Source organism: Lycium ferocissimum, chromosome 3, assembly GCF_029784015.1.
Source record: "Lycium ferocissimum isolate CSIRO_LF1 chromosome 3, AGI_CSIRO_Lferr_CH_V1, whole genome shotgun sequence".
Lineage (NCBI taxonomy): Eukaryota > Viridiplantae > Streptophyta > Magnoliopsida > Solanales > Solanaceae > Lycium > Lycium ferocissimum.
In genome coordinates, this window is record NC_081344.1 from 69,372,586 (window position 1) to 69,397,251 (window position 24,666).

At 34.2% G+C, this 24,666-nt stretch overlaps 1 protein-coding gene and 1 pseudogene across 1 annotated transcript; both read left to right on the plus strand.

Moving 5' to 3' along the window:
- The window catches only part of LOC132049041 (protein SULFUR DEFICIENCY-INDUCED 1-like), an 86,369-nt pseudogene extending 63,423 nt beyond the window's left edge, over positions 1-22,946 (plus strand).
- Positions 22,947-24,061: 1,115 nt separating this feature from the next.
- LOC132049042 (protein SULFUR DEFICIENCY-INDUCED 1-like) lies at positions 24,062-24,397 on the plus strand. The gene has a single exon (XM_059439711.1). The coding sequence runs from the start codon at positions 24,062-24,064 to the stop codon at positions 24,395-24,397; it is 336 nt and encodes a 111-aa protein (XP_059295694.1).
- Positions 24,398-24,666: the final 269 nt, after the last annotated feature.

Below are 24,666 nucleotides of genomic sequence, written 5' to 3' on the forward strand. Positions count from 1 at the left end.
GATGACCTTTTTAAAAAAAAAAGGGAATCCATGTTTCTTGTTTTCATTGATAGTCAATTTCTACTCCATTGTTGTTCTAACACCATTGAAGCAATTCAGCGTATTAACCTTGAAGCAATAGAAATGAATACAATTGATTGAATGGTCATGTGACAATTGTTGTTATTTATTTATTTAAAAAAATCAGCAGAAAAAACCTTTAAAGCAATCAAAAATATCATTGCGCACGGCAGATGTTTTATTGGTTCGAGCGTGGCAAGAAAACTTGGTATCGGAAGCTGGGATTCGAAGTGTCTTTAAGTGTAAACGCCGTGTCCCGTGGGAGTCGCTTTTATATGTGTGAGGGCCCCATTACATATAAACGATTGATCACAGGCATTTTAGGATTGTCTCACTTCCTTCGTACTCACAGATCGTGCGGTTAGAGCGACACTTTCGGGGGATGCCTTTCTAATTCGTGCGTGTACGTATTTTTCGGAAAATTCTGCCAAAAAAAAAAAAAAAATACACCGAAAAGGCCACGACCGCCGACGAGGAGCTGCTGAGCAACTTGCGAAAGAAAGCATTCCAGGCTCGAACGGCCCGCCCCAGCCAGAGCTCACTGTAGTTACACACTCGGTGATTCGGATGGGGATGTTAGGAATGCTATCAATATGCTCACCACCATTGGTAGCGGCTCGGGCTAACGTCGAGAATGCGGGTCAAGTTCGGGAGGTAATGGAGAGTGGCTACAAAGACTAAGGACTTTCTCGGGGGATGGATCCCAGTCTTTGTGGGGACAAAGAAAGATGAGGACCTCGGGACTACGTTGATGCTCTCCGAAAAGATCTTCGGGATAATGGCGATTCTTAGAAAATTGAAGCGACTACTTTTGGAGCTCGTAATTCCGAGCATTGCTAACACTTGGTATGAATCTTGGGAATTATCTGCGGGTGAGGATGCGTACGACGCTACGTAGGATGAATTTACGCGCGTTCTGGATCACTTCGTACCAATAGAAGTCGGGGAAGGCTAAGGGCGAGCAATTTTGAAGCTTAGCGAATGGCGAGGTCGATTCGGGACTACTATTTAGAATTTGTCGGTTTGGCTTCTAAACTCCCACGTATGTTGCGGATATGAGGAAGCGAGGGGAGGAGTTTGTTGGAGGACTTGATTCCCGTTTGTATGATGGGGCTAACATTAACTGCCTTCGAATGGGGGAATGACCGTCTCTCCCCGAAGATGGTTGCTTTCGTACGGAGGTAATGAGACAAGGCTAAAGGAGGAGGAAGCCTTGCGGGGACCCAAATTGAGACAAGGAATTGAGCAGAGGATCGAAGTGCCGGATAGTTCGGCGGGAACGGAAACGAGGAAATTCTTTAAGAACGGGTTAGCGGGACACCGCTCGGAGTCCCCAGCGGCCAGTGCCCCGGTCCCCAGTTCACAGTAATGATAAGAAGACGAAATTTCGAGTCGTCAAGTTCTTGCTCTCGAGCTAGTGTGGGTCGGTCGACTTATACCCGTCCGATATACGACGAGTGTGACAAGAGACACTCGGTGAATATCGTGTGGTGCTGATGCCTAGCACAGATGTGGTCGGAAGGGCCGTTTCGGAAAGACGTCCCAGCTCGGCCGGACGAGTGCGGGTAATGTGACGCGGTCCACTTCGAGCGACTTCTCGTCCTGACCGGACGGGCCCGGCGCGGGCGTGGCACGGTACAAGTCCGGCAATACGGGCGGTGGTCGAGCCGTTTGTATGCATTGACGAGGTCGTCGGGATATAGATACTAGAGCGAGATGTTACACGATTTCACTTTTGAAGTATATGCCACTTATTGACCCGAGGATCCCGCACCCATGTAACCCACTTTTGTTGCTAAAAAGTTTGGTATTGAACCAAAAAAATTGTATGAACCCTTTGAGGGGTGTCCACCTAGTTGGGGAATCGATGTCATAGCTAGACGTATTCTGACGGGGGTTGCCAGTTTTTAGTCTATCACCGCGAACCGCTGTGTGCGTGATTTAGCGGAATTAGAAATGGTAGACTTTGATGTGATCATGGGTATGGATTAGTTAGCTTCATATTGTACCACGGTGGGTTGTAGAACTAAGGTGGTAGATTCGGGTTTTCTAATGAGCCGGTCATAGAATGGGGAGGGTAATTTATGGTACCCGAGGGGTAGATTTATTTCTTACTTAAAAACGGAAAAAATGATTTCCAAAGGTTATATCTACCACACAGTTCAAGTTAAGATTCAAATGCCCGAACTCGACTCTCTAGTCCATCCCCGATTCGTAAATGAATTTTTCGGAGGTCTTTCTCGAAGATCTTCTCGGAGTCCACTACGACGGGGAGATTGAACTTGGAATTGATCTCATTTCCCGAATCTTGTAGTATCCTTATGCAATGCGAATGGCTCCCGGCGGAAGTTAAAAAAGTTAAAAGCCCGGTGGAATGATCTTTTGACAAAGGGTTTATTAGGCCGATGTTTCGCGTTGGGTGCGCCAATCTTATTTTTCGGAAAAAAAGTTGTTCTCATATGTGTATATGACTGTCGGTTGAACAAGTCGCTAATAAGAACAAATACCCCTCTTCACTAGAATAGATGATTTATTTGACCAACTTCAAGGTGCCAAATGTTATTCAAGATTGACCTCGGATCGGGCTATCATCGGTTAAAGATTAAGGAAGTTGATATTCCTTAAGACAGTTTTCCCGAACCGTTATGGCCATTTTGAATTTCTTGTTATGTCATTTTGGGTTGACAAATGCGCCGGTACTTTTCATGGATCTTATGAACGGGTGTAAGCCTTATCTCGACTTATTCGTCATTTTCTTTATTGATGATATTTTGGTGTATTCCCATAATGAGGCTGATCATGCAGAACATCTCAGAATAGTGTTACAGACTCTTAAAGATCGCGAACTTTTTGCAAAGTTCTCAAAGTGTGAGTTTTGGCTTAAATCAGTGGCGTTCTTAGGCCATGTGATCTCAGGTGAAAGTGTTAAAGTTGATTCTCAGAAGATTGATGTCGTAAGGAGTTGGCCCAGACCCACCTCGCTTTTAATATAAGAAGTTTTTGGTGCCGAAATGTGCTATTATCGGCGCTTTGTAGAAGGATTTTTTCTTCTCTCGCTCCGTTGACTAAGTTGATTCGAGAAGAAAGTTAAGTTCCGATAATTCGGATGTTTGTGAGCGAAGCTTTGAAGAGATTGACTTCTGCTCCAGTTTTGACGCTGCCAGAGGGAACTGAAGGGTTCGTGGTTTATTGTGATGCTTCGGGAGTTGGTCTCGGATGTGTCTTAATGCAGCATGGTAAGGTTGTAGCTTATGCATCTCGTCAGCTCAAGGTTCACGAAAAGAATTATCCGACTCATGACCTAGGTTAACGGTTTGTAGTTTTTGCACTTAAGATATGGCGTCATTATTTGTATGGAGTGCATGTTGATATTTTCACAAATCATGAAAGCTTTGCGGTATATCTTGACAAGCAAAGCCGAATCTTAGGCAAAGGAGATGGCTCGAATTACTTAAGGATTATGATGTGGATATTCTTTATCATCCGGGAAAGCGAATGTTATAGGCGATGCTGCTTAGTCGGCGTTCCATGGGGGAGTTTAGCCCACATTGATGCGAGATAAGAGAGTTATGACCAGGGAAGTTCTACACGTTTGGCTAGTCTTGGAGTTAAGACTTTGGACTCCAAGGATGGTGGTGTGTTGTTCGAGAATAGAGCCCTTTCCTCTTTAGTGGTTGAAGTCAAGGAGAAATAGTTTAATGATCCTTACTTGTTGCAGATGAAAGAGGGGATTCACAAGCATAAGATGACAGCTTTCAAACAAGGGGGAGATGATGGTACCTTGAGGTACCGAGTAAGATTGTGTAATCCAGATGTAGATGGGCTCAGAGAGCGAATCATGTCAGAAGCTCACAATTCCAGGTATTCCATTCACCCAGGTTCCACTAAGATGTATCATGATCTTAAGGAGATTTATTGGTGGAACAATATGAAAAAGAATGTGGCAGATTTTGTAGCTAAATGTCCAAATTGTCGGCAAGTGAAGTAGACGAGAACACCGAGCTTTTGGTGGCTTGGCTCGGGGGGAATATTGATATGCTGTCCGGAAATGAGAAATGATCAATATGGATTTTGTATCGAGTCTACCTTGTTCGGCTAGGAGACATGACTGTTTGGGTGATCGTTGACCGGCTTACTAAGTCGGGCACTTTTGCCGATCAAGACCACGGAATTCGGTGAGAGATTACGCCAAGTTATATGTTAATGAAATTGTCGAGATTGCATAGGACCCAGATTGTCTATTATTTCGGATCGTGATGCTCGGTTCACGACGAGAAACTTCTAGAAATCCTTTCGTAAAGTATTGGGTACCAAAGTGAACCTCGGCCGGCCTTTTCATCCACGAATAGATAACCGGGCGAGAACACGTTATTCGGGGACCTCGAGGACATATTGAGTATGTATCCTAGATTTCAAGGGTAATTGGGATGACCAACTTACCTCTCATCGAGTTTTCCTATAATAGCTTATCATGCTAGCATTGGGATGGCACCGTTTGAAGCTCTTGTATGGGCGAAGGTGTAGATCACCAATTGGTTGGTTCGAAGTTGGTGAAGCGAGTTGTTAGGGACGGTTTGGTTTACCGGAATATGGAGAAAGTTAAGTTAATACGGAGCGTTTGAAAATGACTCGTAGTCGCCAAAATCTTGCACGGATGTCGAGGCGAAGGGACTTAGAATTTTCGGTTGATGATTGGGTGTTCCTTAAGTCTACTTCATGAAGGGTGTTATGAGATTTGGCAAGAAAGGAAACTCGGTCCCGGATATATTGGACCTTACAAAATTCTGCGAAAGGTCAGTCTAGTAGTTTATGAACTTGAGTTGCCACATATGATTTGATAGCCTCGCTACATCCATTCTTGATCGTGTTTCATGTGTCCATGTTGAGGAAGTGTGTAAGAGACCGTCGTTGGTTGTTCCTGCCTTCCGATGCTTTCCATAACGGTTAAGGATGGTTTGACCTATGTCAGAGATCCCGTAGCCATTCTTGATCGTTAGGTTCGCAAGTTAAGAACTAAGGAAAGCCCCCCCCTCGATGAAAGTCACGTGGAGGAGTCGGCAAGTTGAGGAAGCTACATGGGAAGTTCTAAAAAAACCGGGAGGATATGAAATCCAATTTAGTACCATTTTTTGTTTGAAGAGCAAGCGATGAGAACTCTCGAGGTAACTTTCCATAGCCCATGTCATGTTATGTCTCTTGTTTCACGCTCATGTCATGTATCTGGTGCCTATGTTCCATGTATCAGTATTCACATGTCCATGTAACCATGTCATGTTAGTTCAGTCTCCACGTTTCATGTCATGCTTCCTTCGTGTTCATGTAGTCAAGCCATGTCCCGGCCATATTATACTTAACCATGACCCGTCATTTGAGGACGAATGATCCCATTAGGGGGAGATATTGTAACACCTCGTAGCTTCGGGCGAAGGTTTGACTCATAAGATGATAATATAATGGAACCAATATGAGGGTTATAGGAAGTGTTTTGAAAACTAATCAAGTCATAAGAAATGTCTTTGGGCAAAGCCAAAGTTGGAAGCCACTCCACGGGCGTGTTTGCAAGTGAGTTTGTAGAAGGTTTTACTTCCAACGATCATAACCCCTTTATTAATTTGGAATTTGGGAAAACTTCCAAAATGAAAGTTGTATCCCTTTGAAATACCTTTCAACAGTATATTATGGGGTCAATATACATATATATATATAAAATTTATGGCCATTTATATATATATATATATATATATATATATATATATATATATATATGAGTCCGTTCGGCTCGGTCATGTTATACGAACTTGTTATTTCGGCCCATATAATTTTATACGGACCGTATAACTCGTCCGTACTTCATGAAACTTCAAATCGACGTTTTGTTTTCAGCCATGATAAAATATGGTCATATTATATGGGCCGTATAACTTTATACGAACCGTATAATATGTCCGTATAACTTTCATAGACTCACTTTTGTATAAATTCAAGCCTTCGAGTTCTTTTATTTCATTATTCACAATTCCAAGCCCTAGCAACAATCCAAAACATCAAGGTAAGTCAATCCAAACCCTACCAACTCAATTCTAACATATACTCTAACAATCTAAGCAAGAAATCATTGTTCCTAAACTAGGATTTTCAAGAAAACCCATCTCAAGGTTCAAGAATTCAAGATTTTGGAAATCTTCTTCAAAGTTAAAATCTTTAATTCAAGTTTGGAGCATTACCAGGTATGTAAAGTTACTATCTATGTGTGGGAACATCATTGTTCTTTCCCACGCCTCATAATCCATAAATTATGATTCTCTACTAAAACTAGGGTTTCTACACCATGTTCATGACAACCCTAGGTCCATGTCCATGAATAGATTATGTATGAATTGCTATTATTCTATCATTGTGTTCTTAATAACTCCGTATGATTATTAAGAATCGATCAGTAATCCATGAAAATCCATATCTTGTATTCCATGGGTTCTTGCATGCATGTTTTTAACTAAAAATGATTATTTCATGAATATCCTACATGTCTACAAGTTTTCATGCAACTATATTATATAATTACTTTCATGCCATGACACAAGCTGTACATGCTAAATACAAGTTATTTCATGAAACCATGTTTACAAGTTATTTCGTGAAATCATGATTACAAGTCAAGTACAAGTTAATTCATGAAAATCATGGGCTTCTTAGCCAATTATATCATGTTCATGTTTTTGGGAGTTGCACAAGTTACCGAGAAGGCTCAGATAGCCTGAAACTACGTAGCCACCGTAGGACAAGGATCGCTCGCCCGGATTAGGGACGATTCCTTAATTTTACAACGAATGGATCCATCGGGCACGTTACCACCTTATACCCTGGCAAGGCATGGGGGCTCTGCTGGTCCGGCGAGGTACCAGACTCCACGTAACCACGTGGTGATGTCATGTTATCGGTTTATGAAATGCTCTCCCTACTTATCATGTTTTACTTATGTTATATCTATATGTGTACCCATGCTCATGCTCATGTTCATGTCCAGGTTTTCAGTTTCAGTTCTTATCATGTTATTCCATGTCCCATGTTATTTCTTTCAATTGCTTTACATACCAGTACATTCAATGTGTTGACGTCCCCTTTTATTGCCCGGGGGCCTGCATTTCACGATGCAGGTACGGATTTACGGGGACGACGCCTCTGCTCGTTAGGATGCGCACGTACCGAACATTGGTGAGCCCACGTCTCATTCGGGGTCTAGGCATTGTCTTTCTTTATTTAGTTTTGCATCTAAAGGTATCTTTGGGGCCTTGTCCCGGCAAGTACGCTACGTGTTTCAGACTCATGTTAGAGGTTTCATAGACAAGACAAGTGTCATGTTAGACTTCCAGAGTTGGTTAGCCGGTTTGGCTCATTTATGATATTGTCCGCATTCATAACTTAATCAAGTACTTATGTTTAATAGTATGACTTACTATGTTTTATAAAAGCTCATCATACACTTCACGTTATATTTTCGCTCATGTATGCCTCATGATGATTCAGCAAGCCATGTGGTTCGCTCGGTCACATGCAGTCAATCACCGAGTGCCGTGTTACACCCAGGCCATGGTTCGGGGCGTGACAATGAGGGTATATTTAAACTATTTCTAATTGAACAAAGGTATATTTGGCCCTTTTTAGTAAAATAAATGTACATAATTATAAATATTATTATCTAATATTTCATCCGTCTCATTTATATGACACTCTTTCTTTTTAAGTTATTCTAAAAAAGAATGACATTTTCTATATTTAGTAACAATTTAACTTAAAGTACCCATTTTACTCTTAATGAAATGATTTACAGCTAAACAAATATCTATCACGTCTCATTTTTTACCACAAGTTTCAAAAGTCTACATTTCTTTCTTAAACTCCATGTCAAGTCAAAGACCCAACATAAATTGGGACGGATATGATCGAGATTGTGTGGGAATAACGTGCAACTGCACATTTATAGAGACTAGTGTGTGTGTGTATATATGCGCATATATCTTTTAATACAAGTTTGAGAAAATTGTAGCATAAAAAATGCGGAAAAGGTCCAATATGTCTTGGGACTATTCAAAAAGGTTTAAAAATACCCTTCATCCATCTATTAGGCTAAAAATACCGTCCATCCACCTATTTTGCTTACTTATGCCCTTAAACTTAACAAAACTCTTCTTGTTATTATTTTTATTATTATTTATTACATGGCGCCTCCTTATTGGTTGAAAATACCCACCCACGCGCAGCCAGATCTTTTGCTTTGACCCGATCCATGATGCATGACCCAGACCCAAGTCCCATTTAAAGAAAAACACCCGCACACCGCTACGCCCAATTGATATTCCAAGAATGCTATATATCAATTTTAGGTTGGCACCGTCCACATACACAACATGTCTTAGCTGCATTCATCTTATCTTACCCTTTTTATTTCAAATTTGGTGATGCGTGAGACTATGTATCCCACGTTATTGGGTGTAATTAGCAAGTATACGGACATAAAGTTTAAGAGAGTGTGCAATAATATAATATAGAAAATTCCGGGTACCTCCATCAAGGGTTGATTCGAATTAAAAGAAGAACTAAATGGGAATTTGGGTGTAGCGATGTTTTTTCTTTTAAATGGCACTTGGGTCTGGGTCATGGGTGGGGTCAAAGCAAAAGATCTGGTTGGAGGTTGTGGGGGAGTGGGGGGTGTTTATTTTCAATCAATAAGGAGGCACCACGTAATAAATAATAACAAAAAGAAGAGGGTTGTTGAATTTAACGGCATAAGTGAGCCAAAATAGGTGGATGAAGGGTATTTTTAGCTCAATAGATGGATGAAGGGTATTTTTAAACCTTTTTTGATAGTCCAAGGGCATTTTTGGACCTTTTTCGTAAAAAATATTGTTTGACTTCCCAAACAGTAATACCTTCACATAAAATGAAACGGGAGAGTATTATTTTAGATTAAATGTGCAGACTAATGTCTATACCTTTATTTTAGGTTTTTATTTGATTATGAAATTGCATTTATTAATCTAAAACATCTTCCAAAACTAATATACCAAAAATATTATATATATGAATTATGAAACATTAAAAATGAAACAAACTTATAAACAAAAAGTTACACATGGAACAATAAAACAAAAAGATAATTTTACTAAAGGCTATAGAGAGGTGTAACAACACCTTGTCTATACCTAGCTTTATATTATATATAGATTAGTAAGAAGCCCGTTCATGTATAAATTAAGGATTTAAATTATTTTTGTTGTAAAGTTAGTAATTATTAATACTCCTATTTATCATAGAGATTTATGTTTAAATATCTTTTTATCTTTTACACTATAAATTAATATTATCTTTCACCTTTAATATTTTTCATATACAACCTTTCAGTTTGAGTAGTACACTGAAAAACGTGTAGAGAAACTCCTTAGCATTAGAATTTAGAAGCAGGACAGAATTGACTTTTGAGTCATACTTGAGTCTTTCATTCTTTTTGACTGACAGGGAACCTCATTTTCCAGCTTTGGGCCTTTGATGCAACTATGCAACCAAATAGGTTCAGACGTCCAGTCAAGTCAACCCCCTATTAAGTGTTCAAAAAGAAGGGAAAATACTAGGGTTGGGCATAAAATACCGAAAGCCGAATTACCGAGCCGAACCGGCTATTTCGGTATTTCGGTATTCGGTATTCGGTACTAAAATATAAAATTTAATAATTCGGTTTCGGTATTCGGTATTTACAATTATACCGTTCGGTATTCGGTAAATACCGAATATCGAAATTAATACCAATATGTGTACATAATTTAAAGGAGTAAAGGGCTAAAACATTTCAGGTCCGATAGTCCAAATTCTGCCAAACATTTCAAGTCAAGTATTTTAAACATTTTCAAGTCCATTTGTTTCACAATCTTTTCAAGTTCCTGGAATTCTTTATAAAGCATAATATATTGTCATTTCATTTCACTTCTACAATACCTTCTATGTGTCAAATATTTATCATTGATCAAATTGTTTCAGCCTTAAATCAATTTGATGTCCAATCTTGTGGAAAGAAAGCTAGAAATAATGTTGAAGCTATTGTTGGTTTATGGACTGTTGAAGCCTTAAATCAATTTGATGTCCAATTTTCACTTCGCAGTCTTATTTAAGCGGATCTTATTTGGTTGCCAATGCGCTTTCTGCAAAAAAATGGTATTACCGAATACCGTATCGAACCGAAATTTGATTTACCGATTCCCGAATTCTTAGAACCGAAGTTTGAAAGTTCGGTATTTGGTATATACTTTCAATTACCGAATACTTGAATTAACCCGAACTTTAAAAATACCGAACCGAATACCGAACGCCCAGCCCTAGAAAATACTGATGAATGATTAATAGAGAAACAATTTTCCACCAAAAACCACTTTTATCTTCTTCACATGTGAAGAAGAAAAAAGCTACTTCATGCGTCTCAATTTATGTGGCATTATTGGATTTGACACGAAATTTAAGAAAAAAAGATAGACTTTTAAAATGTGTGGTCCAAAACAAGTCTTATATAAATGTGTTGCTGTAAACATCTCATAAAGTTATATTATTTCTAAATATAGAAATATAACGTTAACTTTTTTACGGAAAAAAAAATGGTGTCACATAAATTGGGACAGAGGGAGTACCATTTTTAGGACGCCTCCAATCTTAGGTATCTCATCTGATTAGAATTTTCTCATCATGTTAATTAGGATAATGTAAATTTTTGTAACACATATTATTCTCATCCCAAGGATAGGCAGTTAATTTCTTCCCAAGTGGTAAATTTGTAACAATTTCGTGTATTACAACACGGTAAAAGCTATATACAAGCATTTTTCTTCGGCAAGACCTCCACATGATATTAGAGTCATATATATAATTTCATACAATCATTCATCAATACTGGACGCTTCAAAAAATATTCAAACCAAAAGTGATACACCCAATTGATTATCTCACTTATTCGTGCTGATCAGTAACCTTATTAGATTGGCATGAGAAAATCCTACTCATGCTCCAGTTTTAATTTTTTCTATCCTATACCCAATTTCTAGTAAGTAACTAATGTTGGACAAAAATTCTCCTAAATATAAAACCCAATGTAATCTCTATGGAATTGCACCAAACTTCAGGATAGGCTTCACAAAGATCAAATAAACAAGAACTTGAATCACCCACTTGGGTTTGAACTCCATTTCTCTACAAAATTTTTGAGCAAGTACCAAGATAAACAATAAATAAAAGAACAGTTACGGGGAGGAAGTATAAGATACATCTGTGCTAGTTCCGGTGAAAATGGAGATATTTTATTAAGTACACAATAGTAGAAGAGGAGAAATCATTAAAATAAAAAAATAAAAAAATCAAAAGAGCTAACCTGTGATTTGTTGCTGACTGAGTAATTAAACAGTTTAATGTGCATGTTCTATAGTGATATAGAATGTAAAAAGATTGCAAATTTTTTCCTATTATCATTGAAGCAGAAAGAAACAAAACTGATGTATGCTCATAAATACATAATTATGAAGGTGTATAGCTAAATGTCAGTTTCTTTTCTGTTTCAAGGATAAAACATGTAACTCAAAACGGTTATTAAAGAATTCGAATCTGATTATTACCACATGGAAATGTAAGGGTAAAAACTTAAATGTAAATTTAAAGACAAATTAATATATGACTATTATTACGTGGAAGATGGGAGGAAAAAATCTTAATGTAAATTAAAGTGTAGCTGTTGGACATCTAGTCATTATGTAATTAAAATATTAATCTTTAATTAGATAGTTAATTAGTGCAAGGCAAAATTGTAATTCAATTTTCAAAGAAGGAGCTTCCCAATTTTAGTCTTATACGATATGATATATATTCTTAATGTTTCATATTCTACCTCGCATAGAATAGTACCTAAATTTCTTCATAATTTATAGGCTATGATGAGTTTTATACAGGATTACTTCTCTTCATTCTACCGGCCAACCTATGAATATACTAATTTTTTTATTTTCTTCTCCAAATGAATGTGTTTCCTAATGACTAATGTTATCCACTTCACTGTTCTGTCCAATCTGTATTTGCCGTAACTCTGTTTCTTTTTCTATTTTCAATTGTTTTATTTCAAAGTAATAGAATTCCTAAATCATTTTTGCTTTTCTTTTCCATTTATTGAAAAATCATTAGGTGCTACAGCAGTTACCTTTTTTTTTTTTTTTTGGTCAAGACAATTACCGATTAATTAGAAGCAATATGTTTCTTCTGGAAATATAGTTCTCTTTATACATCTTCCAAATAGAATTATGATAGCCTCAGCTCCAATAATGTCTGCTCCAGTACTTTCACGGCCCTTTCGCTTAATGTCACGTTGATGAAAGAACTATTAATGAGTAAATTCTTACCGGTCAGATCGTGTATTTACATAAAATCAATGTAATTTATCATGGTTAAGTGATTAATGAAGTGAATATATACATTAATTAATCATGGTTATATAACTGAGAGTCTTATATATTGAAACACATGTCATACATCCATTAGTTTGGTGTAAACACTTGGTTTAGGTAAGTTTTTACCCTTTTAACGGCTGGATTCGTTTTCTATATTAATAAAATACTTTTTACATGAATAATTTGTAACTTGTATTTATTTCATTTTCTAGCAATATATTTTCTGTTCACAAAAAGAAGTGGGATAATAGTATACATGGTCCAGATCTCGTAATCTTCTTCTCTGTTCCACCCCACACCCACGCACTTCGTTTTTTTTTTCTTCAACCTTAGATCTTTCTTCACGCATACAGTGTGTTAGACTGTTAGCCATGTTCACCAAAATTTAGTAATTTTTATTCATAGCTAGTATATAAATTAAACATATTCATTAAATACTTATAAATATTGTATAGTACTAACTTAAAATCAATGTAATTTATCATGGTTAAGTGATTAATGAAGTGAATATATACATTAATTAATCATGGTTATATAACTGAGAGTCTTATATATTGAAACACATGTCATACATCCATTAGTTTGGTGTAAACACTCGGTTTAGGTAAGTTTTACCCTTTTAACGGTTACTGATTCGTTTTTATATTAATAAAATACTTTTTACATGAATAATTTGTAACTTGTATTTATTTCATTTTCTAGTAATATATTTTCTGTTCACAAAAAGAAGTGGGATAATAGTATACATGGTCCAGATCTCGTCAGCTTCTTCTCTATTCCACCCCACACCCACGCACTTCATTTTTTTTCCAACTTTGGATCTTTCTTCACGCATACAGTGTGTTAGCCGTGTTCACGAAAATTTAGTAATTTTTATTCATACATAGTATATAAATTAAACATATTCATAAAATACTTGTAAATATTGTATAGTACTGACTTAAAATCTCTATAAAAACACAAAACTTCAAATTCTGAATTCGTCTTTGCCCGCACTCACAAACCTCGGTAAACATCAACAAGTCATCAAGCAAGTCTAGTCTGAAAGTCTAACTAATTAATTTAATTCTATACTAAATTCTTATCCAATTATCAAACAGATTCAGTATTTAAAACTACTAAATTTGGAGGATTTGCACAAACCACTTCCATTGCCCAGGTGTTTTCACCTAAGATTCAATAAATCTTAATTCAATTGAGTTTTCAAATACACCAATTTTTTTCTCCTCGGAACTGATGAGGATGAGCTGATATTTCAGAATTTAAGATATCCATTGGCATCTAGTTTGCAAGAATTGAAGGCATATTTGGAGATTCAGTGGCTCCTTGTGCGAGGGTCTACCAGAAACAGTCTCTCAACCTCTCAAGGTAGGGGTAAGGTCTGCGTACACTTTACCCTCCTCAGATCTACTTTGTGGATTTTATGTTTTTGTTGTTGTTGTATTTGGAGATTTAGTGGAAAAGTTTGATGTTTGTTCGTGATGAAAATGCAACTGGGAAAATAAGAGAAATCTAGTTATTGTGGATAATTTCCATCATATAGGGGTATAAGGTTTGATTTGGAAATGAGATGTTGTACATAATGATGTAAATTTAAAATAATTTTGATGTGAAATGAAAAAAGAAAATTGAAATAAAAAAATGAAAAAACCCTACAGTTTGAAGCCCAAGATTTTCTTCCAATTTCCATTTGCTCGACTCTCAATTTCTAGCTTTTAATATGAGTATTGGTCCAGACACCAAGTCAAGTCCACCCCAAGTAAGTTGGCCAAAAATAAGGGAAAGGACTAGTGAGAATTACAATTAGAGAAATACTTTTCCAAAAAACGATTTTTTTCTTCCTCAAGCGTTTAATGGTTACAATTCATTTAGGAGAACTGATTATGACCCTTCTTTACTAAGGAGAAAGTGTGTGGAGACTTTAGTAGCAGCAGTAGACCAAAGAAGACCTGAAGGATCAATGTAACAATCACTACTGCTCCCATCCCAATTATTTCTTACGCTACTAGTTTTAGTATACGTATGATGCAGGTTGTGGCGGAGCCAGAATTTCTACCAAGGGGTTCAAAAATTTAAAGAAGTAAACACACGAAGAAGTCAAAGGGTTCAACATCTACTATATATACATAAAAAATAATTTTAACCATGTATATCCAATGTAATTTTTGGCCCTAGCTCCGCCCCTAGTGTACCACATCAATCAATAAAAGTATATGGCTGTAACAAATTATACCTTAACTTTCAAATTGATGTAACATTTGTTTAAACGATGAATATAAATATTATTATTGGTTCGATCGATTTTACGGTTCATATATATAATGACGAATATTATAAAATTAATTTAATTAAACTTATCGTCTTTGCATATTCAAAATTCAGCTACTATGTACCAAAAAATAATTGCACTCGTATAGAAACTTCAAAACACAAGTGCGATTCAATAATATGTATCACCGACACTGGTCCATGCATGTAGAATGCGCGATGCACGTTCTTTTTTTTTTTTTTTTTTTTTTTTTTAAGAAAAGCAGGTAATTTTAAGGGTAATAGCTAGTTTTCTTATATCAAATTTTTCTTAAAATTTTAGGGGTAGTAATGCCGCCCTCCCCCTCGGGTTTACATTTAACGATGCTTACCTTCCTTGTGGTTTACAATTTTATGCTTATCTCCCTTGTTTTTTTTTTGTAACAATTCTTTTATTTATTTTATTATTAATGTCAATAAATTACAATATGACAATTTTACCCGTACTAAAATATTGTACCCATAATTACCTAAAAGCCAAAACTTTTCGAATTCAATATATAAATGTAACACACAAACGGAACCTCGATTTATGAGTATCATCTCCCCCAATTCACCCTGTAAAAATCAATGATGATTTAGTCCAAAAATCCACCACTGGCGGTGGACTAAATTCAATTACGTTCCTACCATGTTAATTTGTCACTTTCAAGTATTAATAATCGATTTTCAAGATTTTTTAATTCAGTATTTTTAAAAAGTAAGGTCAAAAAAGGGGCAACACTTCAGGTTCTTCAATCCAAAAACAAGCAGCACAATTTAAAATGCAACAAATACATAGGATTGAGTTCCAATTTTAGCATAGCCACTTATAAATTTAAATTTGATTAGGTAATAGAGAGCATGTTCACTGATCAATTGCAAAATCCATCTCCAGTTTTTGATTAATTATTGATAAAAAAGGATTATTTTGCTACCATCAATTTCATTTTTGATTGCTTTTGTCAACTTTGTTTATAATTATCATCAACTGCAAGGGTCATCTTATTATTTCCAAGAACTTGCCTATAAATTAAGAATTCGAGAATAGGAAACAAATAGATAAAGACATGAAAAAAGGAATTGAAAATAATTTTATTTTTTTGCCAGTCTTATTTACGGGAGCTGTACTTGCATTAGACAGAGAAGTGCCCTGCATTAATTCCATTACGTGAAGTCTTTTTTTTTTTCTTTAAATTATGTGAAGTCACTGAACACTAGAAAATTATTTGTTTCTCCTTTTCATTTTTAGTCCGTTGAAAAAAATTCACTTTTCTATATTTGAAATTTTTAACTTTCATTCAAAGTTAAAATACTCTCTTAGTTTTACTATATAGCCAAAAGTCTTGTTCAACGATCAGCTAATTGAAGGTTTCATTCAAGTTAAATCACCACAAAATCTATATTACTACTTTACATAAGAGAGAATACAAAAATTTTGTAGTCCTCACAGGGTCAAAATAGTAATTTCAGTTCTTCGATGATGAGAATCAGCTAGCCTACACGTTTGTTAGTGCTGACTTTTCCTCCATACTTCCATTTTGTCTTCCTCCTTTCCTCTTAGAATCAAACCCGCATGGGCCCCTCTCATTGAATTAGCTTTTACGTTATTTAGGTCATATATTTTGGGCTTTGCTTCTTTAACGAGCTCCTACGTGTTTATAAAGATTGGTTTTAAAATGATTTTCAGGTATAGTTTTAAAAATCATTTACTCTTTTTGGTCTATTTTACTTGTTATAGTTATTCAAATAATTGATCTAGAATGCCTTTTATTTTGAAAAATCACTATAGAATTAATTATTATTTTTACTTTTAACCTTATGTTGATAAATATGGAGACCGTTAATATGGTGAAAGAAAGTGTAATATTAATTGAGAGTAAATAATATATAAGGTAACTAAGTCAATATTTCATCCGTCGTAAATTAACAATCATTTTAGCTAATATCATTTTAGCTAAAAGATATTATCCCGAAATAATTATTACTTTGGAACTTCAAGATGAAACTTTGCGATTATTTTCAACTATATCCTTATAGTTCTTTTAAAATTGCTCAATTCTCAAAAAGACATTTAATAAACAGCGGCAACTTAGTAAATAATATCTTGTACTTATTATTTTTATTAATGAGCGTGAAAAGAACTAAAACAACAATTAAAATGGGATAGAGTGAGTATTTTTTTAAGGGACGTGCAATAAACATGACAAGTAAAATGGATCAGAGAGAAAACTTTATTAATGTACTTTAATTATTATTTATGGATATCCGTATAAGATTATTATTAGATTAATTTGTGTAAAGAATCTAACCAATGTTATAAATATAGTACTATAAACTTGAAGTCATTGCGAAATTTTTGTTGTACAATATGATTCTGAAAGATGAAAAAAATGAGTTTTGCAAAAAACTCTTCCACGTGAAATTATTAGTGAAATTAAAACTTAATAAACACTGAAAATAAATTTGTTTCTATCAATAACTAAGACATTACATGCTCACAAATTCATAAAAATGCCAATATTTTTCGATTTATGATATTCGTCAAGTTGTAATTAGTAACAAATTTTAAATTAGGTTATTTTACAGAATAGTGAATCACTTGTGTCCCTTTCGTACTTTCTAATTCTCCAACTAAACTTCCTTCCTCAGAAATAATTTTTTACTTAAACTTATCCAATCATGTGATTAAAAACGTTAATAATTATGAAGACTTGTTAACAAGACATGTTTAACGTGGCACTAGATTATATTAATTATGAAATGAAAGAAATGTGATACAAATTATACTTTTCTTAATTTAAAATATTATTTTTATATTTTGTAAGTCCGGGCCTAATGAAACTAGTATATATATATATATATGGGTCTTGCTAACATACTACATGAAGGTAGTATGTTAACAAGATACCCATTTTTGTTTTACCCAAAATACCTTTGATAGCTTATTAGAACATAATAATAGAGGAGGTTTTTTTGGTCTTTTCACAAAAATACTAAATCCAACACATTTGGTACCCCATTTTGTGTCCAGCTCTTGATTTCTTACCCTCTCTCCTCCTTTTCTTCTTCCCCACACTCTTTGCCATTCCTTGTCATGCAGGTTCATCTTCAACATCAACTAAAAGGATACCATGGCCATGATCTGTAATAGCTAAAAAGTGTCTTTCAATTTAGATTAGTTTTTGGATTTAGTGTCAATAGAGCTTGGAGGAGTTATTGATTTCAAAGTTAGAAATCTATGCTCTTAAGTTGAAAGAACATTGGTTTATAGCTGGAAGAATCTCAATTTCGAAACATAACTTACAATCCATCAAGAAGAAATTAGAGCTAAGGAGATGGGTCGAAATATATAAAAACCCAGAAGCCTTTGTCCTTCCCTATCCAAAGTGCCTGAACACTCATCCCTAATGTCACATCGCCTTGTCTATATATATATCAAAGTCAGGCATAGACTTTTGATTTGGATTTTTGATTTTCGGATTTAAGGAATTAAATTCAAATCCAATCCAAATAAGTTTGGATTAGATCAATTTTCTTTAAGTTTGGTTATTTCGGGTTTCCAGTTTTGAGGCTATAAGTTAAGTTTCTTCTTCTTACAAAAATGGACATCCTAATAAAGTATTCATGCAGCCTTAATAATTTCTCATTTCCACCACAATCATCCACATAAAATATTTATTCAATCAAGGAAATTCCTAATCTAAAAAAAGTAAAATCATGTCTATATAGATCATACTACTAATAGTTCATAATCAAGTCAACCACTACTCAACCTCTATAAATCGTATGCAATTTAACATCAATTAATATCCTTCCTTAAGGACCTAGTGTCACAACTCCTCTAACGACGATGAAAATACGGTTACAATGAATACATTTTAGTTTGCACTATTCATTAGCCTAAAAGGGTATATAGACTATTTAGTAGGATATTGGACTTAGTATTATGTATATGGGCTTATGTCTAGTGGGTTGGAATAAGGTATAAGAATTTTGGATATTTGAAAATCCAAAGTTCCAAATCCGAAACTTGTAAAAGTTAAATTCATAATCCGATCCATAACTTGAATATTCAAACAAAAAATTCAAAAAAAAAAAAATTGAATTTTGGTTTTGGCCAAGCTATGTCCAGCTCTACTCATCATTCAAGAAGAGAGATGAGGTAGGAGGGGTGGATCTGAAAAAATAGATGAGCAAGTTAAGAAGAGTCTACTAATTAGGGTAAGAAATGGTGCTTTAAGATTTTAAGAAGAAATTTATCTTATTCTTTCAAAATTATCCTTATTTACATAATCATAAATTAGTTTTTCTGAGAAAGAAGCAACTTTAGAAAGAGGTAAAACTAGATTAGGGTTTTTTTTTTAACAAAAAAAAAGAAAAAAGAAAAAAGAAAAATAGTCTTAAAAGTGTACTAGAATGGAACCAAACTCGCAATCTTGAAGAGCATAACACGACTCCTTACCACTGGGACATTGGGCTGATTAGGGATAAGTTAAGAAAACACTTTTAATTTTCTAAAAGTAAGCAATTTCTTAAGGAGTGCATAAGCTAAAAACATCATTTATTATGAAACGAGACATTTTCTCCTTATTCAATTAAAGAAGAGAAAAGTCATTTCTGGTGGGAAAAAGTGTTTAATGATTCTTCTATCTACCAGTCCTTTTCCTTATTTAGGTGTTGACTGGACTTCTCAGCCAAGTTGATTGTATATTTTCATTAAAGTGATTGGTATCAGAGTTGGAAATTGAGTGTGGAAAACGCAGGACTCTGTTTAGAATTGCTATTTTATGATTTTTCCTGTTTGTTGCTATCCAATTTTGTTTAGCTAAGACAGTCTCCACACGATTTCTAGCAACTCTTCCGCACTCAATTTCCAACTCTGGCCCAACCCTAATTCCAATATGCAATCAACTTGGTTCAAACATCCAGACAAGTCAACCCCTAGAAAGTGTAGAAAATAAGGAAGAGGGACTAGTAAATAGCAATTAGAGATACACTTTCCTCTTATTTACTTGAAGAAGAAAAAAAGCTCAACACAAGCTAGTACCATTTTTACCACGCTCCCAATCTTAAGTGCAATATACTGTACATTATACAAATCTTAGTAAGTAATTTCCCTCCCTATCAGGAGCAACTAGCCAATACCAGTAGATAAACCAGGTGTTTTTAGGTCAGCAACAAACCAAAATAAACACCAATCAAAAATTAAAAGTGCCTTCTAGTTGAGTTTCGGGAAAAACTAAAAAAGTGGAGGAACCTACTGCCTTGGTATAGTATCTAAGAGAATGGCTGAAAGAAAGAATTGAAAGAAGTGACAGTATCTTGAAGCAAAGACAAATTATAACCTGAATTTACAAAGCTATTAAGCTTCAAGAGTTAACAACATTCATGAAGAAAGGGAGTACTAAAGATCTTATTTGTCCGGAGTAATTCTCCATATTCTTGTGGTCTTTTTGAAAATGGACCATCTCTGGGACAAATTTATATAGAGAGAATAACCTATATATACGTAAGAATAGGGTATATTTACAAAATATGACGATACTTTTCAGTTTACAAAACATACCAATAGATTTCTTACAAAACATATACGAAAATTTTGTGTATGAAATGTGTATATCTCGCTCAAAGCTTAAAATTTTTCTCGAGTAATTTTGTGTGTATGAAAACTATATGAAATATGTATATCTCACTCAAGACTTAAAAATTTCGCTCAAATTTGTGTATGAAAATTATACTATGAAATATGTATATCTTGCTCAAAGCTTAGAATTCTCACATTTTTCATGTATGAAAATTGTATAAAAAGGGCATGAAATATGTATATAACTGTATAAATTTTATATAAAATTCATGTTAGGTTTTTGGAAATTTAATAGAACTAAAACAACATTTTATACAAATTTAATTCAATTTTGTATCTCGCTTCAAATTCAAACGAAATTTAATACAATTATAAAAAACTGAAGATGCCATGGAAGACAATCCCATTATGCATTTTGTGGATTGAAACAGAAGAGTTTTGAGTAAAAGAAAGACTATATTTCTTCTCTAACGAGATGCTTAGAAAATTTATACTTTTGATGCAAGGTTATACGATAGAAGATATGACACACTTTTTTGGACTTTTTTGGTGACATGAGGATGTGATGGAGAAATTGTAAAATTCTCTGTGTCTTTGTAACTCTCGCAGTACCACCCTGGTACTGATTTTGATCAACCAAAAAAATAAAAATAAATTATAAAGCAATAACCAACTCGAAGGATCTCATTGTTTCTTTCGAATTTCTAGAGAGGCAATTAACTCAACTGTCTTGTGTACACCTGCAGATCTGAGCAAATTGTGAGAGAGAAGGCGAAGGGAAGGATCGGTTGTTTTTTTTTTTTTTTAGGATACGGCAGATTAGAGAAGGGTGGGAAGGATGGGCTTATAGTTTTTTTTTAAATCCATTATGTTTTGTAATTAAGTTGGTATGTTTTGTAAATAAGGAAAAATATCCTTATGTTTTGTAATATAGAGTATTAAGTAGTATTATTAGGTCATTTAGCCTGACATAAATAGAGGGAATATTTAGTATGAAGTGATTACTATCAAGTTTTGAAGTGTATGACCATCTCATCTAAAAGCGTACACTTAAGTTATTAGAGAGAGCACACAATTACTTTTTAATTATATTCTCAACGGCCATGTGATACATAAACTTTCTTTGTTGTATCAACCGAAAACAAATACATGCAACAAGTGCTTAATTTCTGAATTACCATATGCACTACAAAGTGTAATACAATTATCTTTTTGTTGGTATGTAGAAATGTGGAAAAGTAGACGAACAAATAGTGTTATTAAAGCAAAAACTGAGGCAAATACATGAAGGGAAGCTGTTCAATGGTAGGCCTATTTAAATTGCCAGATCTCATGGAAAGAAGATTCAAGTTACTATCAGCCAAGAAACTGCAAGAGTTCTGGTAAAGTTTATGCCATCCACATTCTTTAATTTTGTTGTTTGCCCATTTTTATAAGCAAGCAGACATATATTCGTTGGTGCAGATTTAATCAGAGGCTGATTCATCATTTGAATTTTATTGGTTTCTTAAATGGATTCACAGTCAAGTATTCATCAGCCCAGCTTAATCGTTTGTAGCCGTTGTCGGTGTGTACTTAGTGTATAACAAGTGTATACACTAATTTGTAAAATATTATAGTATTTCTTTTACTGTGGGCTTTCTTGGGATGTTGTGTGGTGTAAAACTCTCTATACATATTGAAACTATAGACATTCTTTAGTAATTATTGACATATTTATAGCCAAAAAAGTAGATATATACATGCTTTTGTTTTACGTACAATAATTTGAGTAGGGGGTTTGATAATGGGATATTCTCGGAGGTGGGATTCTCAGCTTTTTTCGTGAAACAATAATTTTTTGTACCTTATTCATTTATTTGATGGAAAATATACTAGTATTTTCATTTAATCTTGTATGACTAGTATATATTCTCACTCATAATTTCAGGTGTGAGAGACTATTTATATCCTTTTCTTTCTATATATTTTTGTTTTCTTTTGCTTTATCTTCTGTTCCAAATAATTAAATATAATTAAGGCGAATAATTTATTTTGGGTGCTGGAATATGAAATTATCTATCCATTCTTCATCATCCATATCTCAACTACTCCAAATACGTGAAATCAATTTTTTTTTTCCAGAAAAAAAGAGCCAATATGATACATTATCAAGAATAGTATATAATAATTATCCGTTATTCATATGAAGTCATGTTTAAAGTTTCTATATATATATATATATATATATTGGGATGCGTTAGATATACATTTTATGATATACATCATATGGTATACATAAATATTTGTATACAGTGTGATATACATTATATGTTATATATAAATATCTGTATACAATGTGTGATATACATCATTTGATATACATTATTGGGCTATTAGATTCCAACAAAACTAAAACCTGGGATATTCTGTGCCAATAGTTTGCCCGGATTGTACTCCCACGTCTTTTCCCTGTGGTTTTGCAGGGTAATTTGGGCTGGGCTTACATGCAAAAAGGAAACTTTATAGCAGCAGAAGTGGTGTTCAAGAAAACCCAAATGATTTAGAGAAATTTACGTCCTGAGTAAGTATTTTATAAATATTTTCAAAAGTCACATTACTATTTTTTTCTTTCAAAAATAGCAGCTTCATATATATTGCTAGCCATACGTATTGTGATAGAATTTCCATAAATCAAGGGATTTGTTTCAATCCTTATAAATCTGTTCCTAATCTCTCGTCATCTTCGTAACTAAGGAATTAAGTTACATCCTAATTAATACATATCATTTCTCTTTCATCATCATTTTTCTAACTAACTAAGAAATTAGTTTACATTCTAATTAATATGTACATATTCCTTTCCAGTAATTAAGAAATTTGTTTACAACTAGTTGTCCATGTTTTCAGTTTGGTTATATATATTATACCATGTATATCTTTATTATACTGTAATTATAATTAGACATACACGCATAAAATATTGGAATTTTTTTAAAAAAAAATATACCTTTAATATATTTCAAATATAATATATTATTATACCATCTATGTCTTTATTATACTAGGTATATCTTTATTATACTATATACATGTGTTACATATATTTATATCTTTATTATACTGAAAATACTATGCATATTTATGAGATAAATATGTTACATGAAAAAATACTTTTCAGTTGAAAAAATACCATGTATATTTATGGTATAAATCTATTTCTTGTGAAAATATCATATATCTATCGTATAAATATATTTTTACAAAAATACCAAGTATATTTTGTAACACACACACACACACACACACACACACACACACACACACACATATATATATATATATATATATATATATATATATTAGATATATACACAAATCTTCGGGCAGTTTTATTTTATTAGATATATACATAAAGGTTGGGCAATTTTATTTTATATGCAAAATACATCTTAGGAAAGGAAAGAACGAAAAAAAAAAATTGAGTGATTGTTTTAGTTATGAAAGATAAATAATTTGTCCAAAAAAATAGGAACAGTTTCTTTTGGGACTAATCCTCATGCTTAATTCTAGGGATTCTTTTTGAGAAGTTAATATTTACTTGCTATGAAATGAAAACTAACTAATGTTGCTACCGTCGTGAAATTATTTTTTAACTATTGCCTAGTTATGTTTTTTCCCAATGATTTATGCAGAGAGCAACAAGGCCTGTAACCTGGCCCATTTCTTGATCAAGCAAGCCCGATATGATGAGGCTCGTTATATTCATGGAGATGTTTGGAGAGGCAAATATTTAGGTTCTGATGATACAAAAACAAAGAATCGAGTTGAGGAATTGTTGTTGGAATTGGACTTGAAACAACCCCCACCCTTCTTGCAAAACATATCGGGCCTCGATTTGGATGATGATTTTGTGAATGGGCTTGAACAGTTAATTAGTGAATGGGCCCGGCCCAAATCAAGAAGGCTACCAATATTTGAGGAAATTTCTACATTCAGAGATCAATTGGCCTGTTGATGGGTTTCTGTTTTTAGGAGTTGGGATTTATGGTTTAGATGTAATTATTTAAAAGTAGATGTACAAAATGTGACATGTATAAATCGTAATGTAAAATCACAGCTTGGGGCGCAATTTGAAATATGTTTACTCCGTTATACCCCATTTTAACCGGGTCAAAGCGGAGTACAATATATTGGTGATTCCTAATTATTTAACTTAAGGAGTCGCCACCTAATTATTTTAATGGTGAATTAGGACACCTATTTTAACTAAGTAAATGCCTAAAA